General features: G+C 42.7%; 1 protein-coding gene across 3 annotated transcripts in view; it reads right to left on the bottom strand.

Annotated features, from left to right (window-relative positions):
• The window catches only part of chn2 (chimerin 2), a 485758-nt gene that overhangs the window by 207087 nt on the left and 266504 nt on the right, over positions 1 to 12167 (bottom strand). For all 3 annotated transcript variants that reach the window (XM_070880837.1, XM_070880839.1, XM_070880840.1), the window contains one exon: positions 3450 to 3505. In XM_070880837.1, coding sequence (XP_070736938.1) covers positions 3450 to 3505 — 56 coding nt within the window. The remainder of the gene's footprint in view (positions 1 to 3449; positions 3506 to 12167) is intronic.

Raw genomic sequence — 12167 nt, 5'->3', positions numbered from 1 at the left:
CAAGTCAGCATGGATTTGTGAAAGAGAGATCATGCTCGACAAATCTTCTGGAATCTTTTGAGGATGTTTCCAATAAAGTGGACAAAGGAGTACCAGTTGATGTGGTATATTTGGACTTTCAGAAGGCTTTCGACAAGGTCCCACACAGGAGATTAATGTGCAAAGTTAAAGCACATGGGATTGGGGGTAGTGTGCTGACGTGGATTGAGAACTGGTTGTCAGACAGGAAGCAAAGAGTAGGAGTAAATGGGTACTTTTCGGAATGGCAGCCAGTGACTAGTGGGGTACCGCAGGGTTCTGTGCTGGGGCCCCAGCTGTTTACATTGTACATTAATGATTTAGACGAGGGGATTAAATGTAGTATCTCCAAATTTGCGGATGACACTAAGTTGGGTGGCAGTGTGAGCTGCGAGGAGGATGCTATGAGGCTACAGAGTGACTTGGATAGGTTAGGTGAGTGGGCAAATGCGTGGCAGATGAAGTATAATGTGGATAAATGTGAGGTTATCCACTTTGGTGATAAAAACAGAGAGACAGACTATTATCTGAATGGTGACAGATTAGGAAAAGGGAAGGTGCAACGAGACCTAGGTGTCATGGTACATCAGTCATTGAAGGTTGGCATGCAGGTACAGCAGGCGGTTAAGAAAGCAAATGGCATGTTGGCCTTCATAGCGAGGGGATTTGAGTACAGGGGCAGGGAGGTGTTGCTACAGTTGTACAGGGCCTTGGTGAGGCCACACCTGGAGTATTGTGTACAGTTTTGGTCTCCTAACTTGAGGAAGGACATACTTGCTATTGAGGGAGTGCAGCGAAGATTCACCAGACTGATTCCCGGGATGGTGGGACTGACCTATCAAGAAAGACTGGATCAACTGGGCTTGTATTCACTGGAGTTCAGAAGAGTGAGAGGGGACCTCATAGAAACGTTTAAAATTCTGACGGGTTTGGACAGGTTGGATGCAGGAAGAATGTTCCCAATGTTGGGGAAGTCCAGAACCAGGGGTCACAGTCTAAGGATAAGGGGTAAGCCATTTAGGACCGAGATAAGGAGAAACTTCTTCACCCAGAGAGTGGTGAACCTGTGGAATTCTCTACCACAGGAAGTAGTTGAGGCCAATTCATTAAATATATTCAAAAGGGAGTTAGATGAAGTCCTTACTACTCGGGGGATCAAGGGGTATGGCGTGAAAGCAGGAAGTGGGTACTGAAGTTTCATGTTCAGCCATGAACTCGTTGAATGGCGGTGCAGGCTAGAAGGGCTGAATGGCCTGCTCCTGCACCTATTTTCTATGTTTCTATGTTTCTATGTTGCCAATGTCTGCAATGGCAGACTGGAAAGTCCCCGTGGCATAAAAATTCAACATGATGGTGACCTTGGTTTCTACGGTAAGGGTTGTGTAAGGCTGGAGATCTTCGTGCACGATAGTGCAGAGCTCTCCGAGTATGGCTTTCCTAAATCTTAGCCTTCGCAGGCATTGCTCATCACTGAGCTGGAGGAAGGAGAACTGAGGTCCATAGACCCTGATGGTAAGGCCTCTTTCCCCCACCTCTGCGTTGGCCACCTCCCCTGGCAGCTGGATGATGCCCATCTCCCTGGTCCTCCTGATTGTCGGGCACCTTTGGAGGCTGTTGCTGGCAAGGTTCCTGGTCCATTATTTGGTGGTGGTGGGGGAGGAAGCATACCTCCCCCTTCTCCTGATGCCATCTCCCTGCTGGCCACCCTCTCTAGCTACAGGTCTGCGCACATCTGCAGGTCCTTCTCTCTGTTGGGCAGTCATGGCTGCTGCCTCCCCTGTTCGCTGCCTCTCTAGACATTGCTGATGGTGGCAGCTTCTCCTGTGTGCCACACTGCGTCTGCCCAGGTGTACCACTGCGAACACTGATCCCATTCTTTTTCAGCCAAGCAGGCCTCGGGAGCACAGAATCAGGCCTACAGGCCTACAGGCCTCCACGAAAGACAGAGCTGAAAGTCCTCAGAGCTCTCACAAAACCTCAACACTACTCAGCAGGTTTAATGCAGGCAAAAAAAGCAAAACTTCTCTCCAAAAATTGCCCAATCATGGGAATAGTCCGTTGACCTCGTCCAGCGGTGTGGCGTTCCGCGGCAAAGTGGACCGTCACAAAAATCTGGCGGGGTCACTGCCAAAAAAAATACTTACTTTTTCTACCTGAATATGGGTGACATGGCCGTGTAGCAGCGGCGCGCACCCTGATGACATCACCACGGCCCGAATCCCTTTACCGCGGGGCTTTACCCCGCCGATTTCAGCGGAATGCACACCGCTGGAAACCCCCACTCCCCCCGCCCCGAGCTGAATATGCTGGGGGGGGGGGGGGGGGGGGGGCGTGGGGGGAGGTGGACAATACACCGGAATGTGGCGGCTGATCGATTTTTTCGATTGCACCCAAAAACCCGGTTGACGGTCCCTTCAGGGACACTGAAATTCGGCCTCATAATTTCCACACTTCTAATAAGGCTCTTATCTTTGGCAAACAACAGTACAGTGTGATTGGCTGCGCAAAGCTACACATCTAATTTCCCAACCTGTGCCACCAGTAAATTTGGGGCTATTCAGTCAAACTTCAATAAAGTGAATGTCAAAATGGCAAAAAAATAAACAACTCTGCTGAATGGGCAGGACCTTGTTAAAAGTCACAAAACTGGAGAGGATTCTCTGACAAAATGTGTTGTTATTATTTTAATTTCTTGCTTTGCTCTTTTACAATTTTACCCAATTCATGTTAAATAAAGTTAAATAAAGAATGTTGATAAAATACTACTGCAGACAGGAGCAACATAATCATTCCGAAGGGATGCTGACGCAAATCAGTATAATCCCACAGCATTAGAACTGACGCATAGCTAACAAACCAAAGAAACTACAGAGAACAGTAAATAGAAGAGCTATTTAAATTAACAGCACATCATTGAGAGTACAAATACTTAATGAAATGCTGATTCATTTCATTTAGGATGAAAATTTACCTTTTTGGCATAATTTAACATTACAATTATCTGTCTTCAGCAACATCAAACTAACCACATGACATTCAGGCTAATGAGATCCACACTGGTATAAAATTGCTCTTGGGGAAATTAGTTATGAAAATGCTAATGAGATCCACACTGGTATAAAATTGCTCTTGGGGAAATTAGTTATGAAAATCTTTCACACTATTATAAACCCCATGAATGGACAGTGATTACATAAATCACTGACAACTATGGGCTTTCAATACCAAATTCTCTGTGGCACTGACTCTACAGCAGATACCTTCAGGTGAGAACTTCGCAAAATAACTTGCATGCTTCATTTTTAACATGCTGGTGGTCACACAATAGGTCAGAGACTTTCTTCTCCATCCAATAATGAAAACTTTCTTGCACTGAACAAAGCTCAAAACTGTACTGGCACAGTAATTAATAAGTATAGTTTCCAACTGACCTCTCGAGGGCAAATAATTCTCTTCGGACGTGGGGCTTCCTGCTGTAACTGATACACTGTCCAAAACAGAACAATATACAAGTAATGTTAGCACATTAAAGATATCAACACAGCACAAAATCCAACACATCACTGGAGTTAATGACCTGGAACCCCACATTGCTGATCTAGATGTTTTTAGTTCATATTTACCCAGGCATCAATCCTTACAGTGCCACTTACAAAGTGATTATGTATATACACATAGTATATTGATTTTGATCCTTCCTATACTACAAGTGCCCCCTATCACTGGTGATTTGGCTGTTCAGACTATTACATGTTTAAATATATACTGACCTGAGATCACTTACACAAGTGAATCCAGTTTGGTACCCTCTTATGCAACAGGAAATAACAGTACTAAAAACTAAAACAACGACATTGTGATGACATGTAATGGGTATGCACCACTGAACTAGTATTATGGAGTGAAATCTTCATTATTAGTTCAGTTTTTCCTGTAAGTTAATAGAGTACATAAATGGACTGTAAGTTTTCAAATCAAGTCTTTTGATCCAAAAAATTGTAACACCTGCATTATTTATATAAGGTGCTGGCATACACCCTTCAGCCTAAAGAAGCATGGTATGACATATTTTTCATATAAAAAGATTGGAATCTTGGAAATCCTAAAGAAACACAGAAAAAGTTAGAAATATGCAGCAAGCCAGTCAGCATCTGGAAAAAAAGCTAGATTAATGCTTTTAGCTTAATGCTCAAAATATTTATCAAGAGGATATTAATGTAAGGATATTTTCAGATGACGCAGTAGCACAGTATGTTGATTTATTGCAAGGTGAATTCCTGTAATTAACCATACATGGAGATCCCTAACCACTGATACCCTATTAGCTGCGTAAAGCTTTGCTATTTTTCACAAACACAAGGAGGAAGCAAATAAATAAATAAATACAGACAAACAAATCATATCCCACCCACTCTAGCAGCTAGTTCCAAAGTAGCAATGACAGAGCATTCCTTGCCTCTAGGACTATGGTGCAAGCTACTGGAGAGAGGAAGAGGAATTTAAAAAGAAAAAGTAACCATGGGGGAAGATTTCCCCTGCTCCCTATTTGCAGTGAAATTGTAATCGCACATATAAAGAATAATTTTGCTACCAATAATGAATAGATAAAATCTTCTCCCTATAATTTTAAAGTCATCAAATATTATATCATATTTTAATTGGAGATATTTAAAATAAAACACTGCAACGTCCGTTAACAGGTAGCTTTGCGCAGTATTTCAGACTCCATTTTTTTGGTTTATTTTAGCGGAGTGAACAGTAGTATTGCCAACTGGAAGGGCCCATCGAGCTCCAGTCAGATCTTATGATTGAATGGGGTTGGGTACACAGTGGAGGCAGCTACCAAGCAGCAGTTATACTTCCTGGTCTAACTATACTCATGAATGTGTGCAGAAACAGGACTCAATTCCGTATTTTGTGAGGTTTAAGTAAATATTCCACATGCAGCATCAACAATTTATACCCTGCAGCTGCCACACGGGGGACAGAACTTAGTATGATCGTTAGACTTTCAAGGAAAGCAAGCAAAATTAAAAATGAGAGACCCGTCACAACGATTTAGTGAGACCAATCTGCTTAAAAATGTTACAATTACATTCTGCCCATACATTACCATAACTACATATTTTTTCTTATTGAATGGTTGAATCTCATGAGATTTGCAACCAAAAAGAATTAGAAGAACATAAGAAATAGGAGCAGTGGGTCATCCCGCCCTTCAAGCCTGCTCCGCCATTCACTAAGATCATGGTTGATCTTCTACCTCAACACCACCTTCCCGCACTATCCTCATATCCCATGATTCCCTTAATATCCAAAACTCTATTGATCGTTGTCTTGAATATATTCAAAGACTGAGCATCCACAGTCCTCTGGGGTAGAGAATTCCAAAGATTTACAACCCTTTGAGTGAGGAAATTTCTCATCTCAGTCCTAAATGGCCAACCCCTTATTCTGAGACTGACCCCTGGTTTTAGACTCCCCAGTCAGGGGAAACATCCTCCCAGAATCTACCCAGTCAAGCCTTGTAAGAATTTTATGTTTCAATGAGATCACCTCTCATTCTTTTAAACTCTAGAGAATAAAAGCCTAGTCTACTTAATCTCTCCTCATAGGACAATCGCTTATCCCAGGAATCAAAAGGCAAGAATATAGTTAGTAAACTAGTTGTCCATACTTGTTCAATTTGACTAAAATTTTTCATATTTGACTAAAATAAATAGATGAAAATAAGTCTATAAAATAAGTTTTCCAATTTTGTTTTCTCTTTGATCCATCAGTTCATTCACTGTCACCCATCCCATTCTACAGCCATAAGTGAAGATAAACAACCTAATCCCAGACTTCTGCCAGTCTTGATCTGTATTAAGAATGTATTGACTAATTCTCTGATTTTTCTGTCCCAGTCTCAGAGAAACATTTTACATTAGCTTGAAACTCCAGCTGAGTTTGAGAACTCATTGGCATAGGGGTATCTCAACATGGATATGGTGCAGTGTGTCAACAAGTCCAAGAACAATATGAGTTAAGGGAAATGTTTTGTATATATTTTAGTGGGAGATGCAAGAAACTGAACATCATCCGTAACAATAATTATAATTGTATTTTCTATTGTTATCCAAAAGAGTTGGAACATTATTGAGGAAATAAACTTCTCCCCACCTCCCAGGATACCTTCTAATAAAGGGAAGATCCTTAGAGAGTTTTCCCAAGTTTATTTGCTTCTCTTTTTATGCCACACAGCTCTCTTAATGAGTGAGGAGACACTTTATGGCACTTACCTAATAAGGACTCCATGCCACATCACCAGCATAATGTAGCATCACCATGCTGTCTGAGTTTTATGGCTTTATCTTTGTTTCAGAAATGACGCAGGTTACCTTTACAGTTATTTGTTCCGAAAAGGATTCCAACACCTCTCACAAAAGAATCAAATGAATTGTATTATTGCAAGAAACAGAATCTAAAAAATTATTTTTGTCCAATTTTAACCATTTCTGAGGAAATTAACCCATTTCATTAGCAAGAGCATGGAATAAAAACATAAATTAGGAACCGCAGGATAGTGGCATTAAACAGACACTGTGGCCAGATCTGAGGTGGGGCGGGAATCAGGGGGCAATTTTACAGTCAGGAAACTTGGAAGAATGTAAAATTCGTCAGGACCAAATGACCATTTGTCTCCGTTTTCCAGCCACATTGATAGGCTAGCTGGCTGTTTGGCACCTGGCCACAGCTGGGGAGCTGAGTGGAGGGAAGGAGAGATCGGAAAGGCCAGCGTAGGGGAGCGGGGGTAAATGGAGGCCAAGGTCGGGTGAAGATCGGGGTCCAGAGGCAAAGGGAAGATCGGAAGGGTTGGGAGGGAGGGGGGGGGGTGTCAGATCGTAGGGGGGGGGGGGTAAATCAGGTAAACTGGATCCAGCAGGCAAGTTGAAAGCCATTTATCTCCTGGATCCAATAGTCCTCACCTATATTTAGCTGCTGGGTTTCCCAAGGCCCAGGAAACACAGCTGGCCAAAGTTAAATTCAAAATGGTGGTGAATTCTGAGGCACGCAGCTTCATTATAATATTTAAATGACCAACCTGCGTTCTGGGAGCGAGTTGCCTGCCCCACGTCCCACCTCTGTTAAAACCAGAAGTGGGCAGGTTGGTGCCAGATTTCAGATTTTGTAACACTTTTACATCCCAACCAGCCCAAATCCACCCATTTTGGGGATTAATATTCAACCCTAAGTTCATGAAAAAATGTCTGGATATAAAATAGTTAATCAACTACTGTTGTGTCCTAGCAATTTCCACTTCAACTGGATCATCAAAACAGCTGTTAAGGAATAGACTGGTTACTACAGACGAACAGCAATGGATTCCCAGCTCAGAAGAGTGATTAAAGCTTAATTGCCAGTTTCAACAGATGTTCAGGTTTATCCAGCGAGGGCAAGCCTACTTCTCAGTTAAATCACTGGATGAAATAAAATGCGATCAAGGAGAGAAAGAAAAATTGGCCAGACAAATGCAGTCTTCCCAGCAGGTCCAAGTATATGCTGTAAATGCAGAACTGGCAATATTTTGCAGGCAGGCAGAGCTGAGAATAAAATAAACCATTAGGACAGAATGTATTTTACACATATTCAAAAATATAATTTTTATTCAACCCTACCCTAGACTGTCCTGGTGCTGAAAAGGTTGTAATTTACTGTAACTGAGCTGATGAAATGAAAAGGATTCATTCATAAAAATTAAACACAGCTGGATATTATTATTTGAGATAAAAATGTTTGTAATATTCTAATAATTGAAGGAATTTCCCAATAGAATAGTTCAAAATATTAGGCATTTCAGATACTGACTGTACCAACTATGTTTCTCTGTTTACTGGAAATATCTTAAACTGTCATAGGATTAGTTTTTGTCTGAACCTCAATGTTTTTTTTCCCCTTTTTAATATTTTGCACTCATCAAAGGTGAATGAGGTTAGCGTTGAGAATGGAACATTTTGATTTCGGGCACCCATCATCAGCAGTAAGCATTGCCAGATCTATCATAGAACATATAGCTGCAAAGCTAAGCTCCTTCCATTCTGCCACAACAGTTGGTTTCAGCCCCATCCTAGGAGACCACGGTCTCATGCACCAGCCTGGCATTTTTTACAGCAGGTGGAAGAGTCAGAAGTTAAACCTTTGTCTTCCCGTCAAGCCGGAACTGGGGCAGTCTGAGGTCAATTTAAGTCACAGAGGGAGAACTCCCTTCACAAGGTTAATACCAACTAGTTTCAGGGACTGCTAATCGGAAAAGTGCATTTAGCTCATTAAGAGTGGCCTTTGTTATTTTCCACATTACGACGAATGTTACAAAATAGACAACTGTATTCTTTTCAGTCACATATTTTGTGTAAATTAAACCAGTTTCTTGGGTTTACAATTGGCCTCAGCCCATTAGTATTTTATAGTCCGTCTTCCAGAAGAGAGAAAAATACTTGAGGGGGGCCGTGCAAGATTACAGTATCTAGTACATTTCATTGTTACAGCCCCCTGGGTCACTCTATTGTATAACTAGATTGTTAGAAATCAGTGATGCCTAAAAATGTATAACACTGATGCGAATGTGTAAAACTGATACGAATGCCGTGGTAAATTATTGTTTTGAACTGCAGGCGGAAAGTCTATGCTTAGAAATGGAGGGTATAGTTCTTTGTACTATATGCAATCTTCCTGTTGCTAAGCTATTATCTATTATTTTTAAATTAAGACTTGAACCTTGTTTATGTATTTTATGTATAATGCGAAGGGTAGGATTTGAAGTTGGCTTAACAAAACTGCTGGCAAAGATAATGGATGGAAGGTGAAGAATTAACGTAAACACAAACAATTTGCTATGTCGTAAAGAACAATTGAGGTGAGAAAGCTTTGGTTTGGCTTCATAAGTTCAAAGGATAGATGACTAGGCTTTGTATTGATTGTACACAAGAGAATAGAGAGAGATCAAAGGAATTCCAAGGAATAGCGTCTTCGAACAGGTATAAACGATGACATGTGACCAAAATTGCAATACATCTTTAAGGCGGGTTCTTGATACAAGAATCAAGACAAAGAACTAGAAGCCTTATTGGATATTATGTTTTTAGGGAAACCGCTACAGGTCAAAAGCTCTGGTCAATATCCAGCGTCATGCCCACCCCTAAAGATGGAATAAAAGTAGCCTCCTCAAGGTTGCTCTCAGACGGTGCGAGAGGAGGGCAAAACAGAAGTCGAGCTGGTCGAACACTTTGAGTGATCCCATGCTTATCAAAGGAAGCTCTATACAGAAAGAGAGTGCAAGCCAAAGAACTGCTCACGTGCGGCAGCCGTTTGTTCGATTGGGATGAGTATTAACTATCTGTTCCGATTGTATGTTTTCGCTGTATGTAATATATTCCGTCTTAAACTCTGATTAAACACAATGGGCTCAAAAATTGGTCCCTGCAGATTTTTGCCGCACTCACCGGAGTTGCGCCGCTTTTGCAGGAAGAAAAGGGCGCCGAAAAAATGTCCCCTGATTCTGGCCACTGTGTTGCCTCGCCCGGGGCTTGGCGTGGCATGGCCAGTCGATTGGGGGCCGGAGCTCGGGCCCTGCTCCAGAAACAGTGCCAGCAGCTCTCCACATGCGCGTTGGAGTGTGCGCACATGTGCAGTAGCTCCCGCCCCCAGCCTCTGTGTGCGTGCTGCAGAGCGTGGGACCCAATGCGTCCTGTCCCTATCCCAGGCCGAGTGGCCTCCCGCATAGGCTGACCAGCTGCCTTCCCAGGCTGAAGATCGACAGTCTGGCTTCAGGTCGGGGGGGGTGGGGGTGGCGGCGGCGGGGGAAACGCTGGATAGAAGGCCACAACAAGCAGGTTGGGGCGGGGCCCAAGCCGAGGGCAGCGGGGATGTGGGGAGGAGCAGTTTTGATCACGGGGGGGGGGGAATTCCGAACCGCAGGTTGGGTTCAATCACTGACCCCATAGGGGTAGCGCATTCCGATCCTGTGGGCGGTCCAATCCTCGACCTCCAGGGAAGAACTGATCTCCAGACGATATTGTTTAAATTAGTTGTGAGATTAGGGCAATTTAATTCAACTATTTTTTACTTCTTTTATTTTTGTAGTTTAAGCTTCCATAAATGCTTCTGTTGTATGGTAAATTAACTTTACGAAGTTTGTCATATGATGTCCTGTATAGCTGTTTGATCCTATTCACATTCTTTAGTCAAGTCATGAAGTTCTGCTGGCCTCCGATGTACCTACTTGCACTGATTTCTTATCTCTCCGCAAGGGTTTTCACAAGCGGCCACATACGCTGGCCTAAGTTAGTTTGGAGTAACTATTAGCTGTCCAAAGTGGCCTAAATGGCCAAAACAGGCATAGGTGGCTGGTAATTTTGAAAATAACTAAACTAAACTAAAAAAATCCTAATCAACTCATTTACAATGGCGCAAATTGAATGTGCAAAATGAGGATTTTTAAGATATCCCAGAAAAATCAAGTTGCTCCAAAATATACGGAGCAACTCCTGGCCAAATTTTGAGCCCAATATATCCACCAGATTGGTTTAGAGTCGATCCCCTGATTATTAACGTGACCCCAAATTGGCTTAAACTTGCCATATTTCTAACAAGATACTGAGCAGTAAAGTTAAACAGTTGATGGCAGGCAGTGACTCGTGGGGTGCCGCAGGGCTCAGTGCTGGGACCCCAGCTATTTACAATATATATTAATGATTTGGATGAGGGAATTGAGTGTAATATCTCCAAGTTTGCAGATAACACTAAGCTAGGTGGCGGTGTGAGCTGTGAGGAGGACGCTAAAAGGCTGCAGGGTGACTTGGACAGGTTAGATGAGTGGGCAAACGCTTGGCAGATGCAGTATAATATGGATAAATGTGAGGCTATCCAATCTGGTGGCAAAAACATGAAGGCAGAATATTACCTGAATGGCGGCAGATTAGGAAAAGGGGAGATGCAACAAGACTGGTACATCAGTCATTGAAAGTTGGCATGCAGGTACAGCAAGCAGTGAAGGCGGCAAATGGTATGTTGGCCTTCATAGCTAGGGGATTCGAGTACAGGAGCAGGGAGGTCTTACTGCAGTTGTACAGGGCCTTGGTGAGGCTTCACCTGGAATATTGTGTTCAGTTTTGGTCTCCTAATCTGAGGAAGGACATTCTTGCTATTGAGGGAGTGCAGCAAAGGTTCACCAGACTGATTCCCGGGATGGCAGGACTGACATGAGAGAGACTGGATCGACTGGGCCTGTATTCACTGGAGTTTAGAAGGATGAGGGGGGGCTCTCATAGAAACTTACAAAATTTTGACGGAACTGGACAGGTTAGATACAGGAAGAATTTTCCTGATGTTGGGGAAGTCCAGAACCAGGGGACATAGTCTAAGGATAAGGGATAAGCCATTTAGGACTGAGATGAGGAGAAACTTCTTCACTCAGAGAGTTGTTAACCTGTGGAATTCCCTACCGCAGAGAGTTGTTGATGCCAGTTCATTGGATATATTCAAGAGGGAGTTAGATATGGCCCTTACGGCTAAAGGGATCAAGGGGTATGGAGAGAAAGCAGGAAAGGAGTACTGAGGTGAATGATCAGTCATGATTTTATGGAATGGTGGTGCAGGCTCGAAAGGCCGAATGGCCTACTCCTGCACCTATTTTCTATGTTTCTATCACAAAGGATCCAAGGTTAATTTATGGGAGTACTGAGTAATTTGAACCCAAGAGAATATCTAGTACAGACCCAAAACTGTAAATTACATTGTAGTTATTGCCAAATTAGGGAGAGTTTTGTACTGTAGAACTACCCTCCCCCTTGAGGAAATTAATTGAGTGTTCCCAAAATCATGCCACGTAGAACCCTTACAGCCAGCAGAGAGAGAAGACATGTATCCCATTGTAGCTTGAAATGAACAAGGGCCGAGAGATGAAAAGACAATCTCAGCCGGAAATGAACCAGGGCTGAGAGGTGAAAGGCTACTGACTAAGCCACCTGGTTCATTGAACCTTGAATCTGCCATTTTAAGTGATTAATAACCACTGAATTTTGAACCGTAATTATAATAATTTGCATTTATATAATACATTTCATGTAACAAATGACCCAAAGTAATTTACAGTGGAATTGGAGAACAACAAC

This window comes from Pristiophorus japonicus, chromosome 5, assembly GCF_044704955.1.
Source record: "Pristiophorus japonicus isolate sPriJap1 chromosome 5, sPriJap1.hap1, whole genome shotgun sequence".
NCBI lineage: Eukaryota > Metazoa > Chordata > Chondrichthyes > Pristiophoridae > Pristiophorus > Pristiophorus japonicus.
Note: the sequence above shows the minus strand (reverse complement) of the source record. Positions and strands in the feature narration are given on the sequence as shown.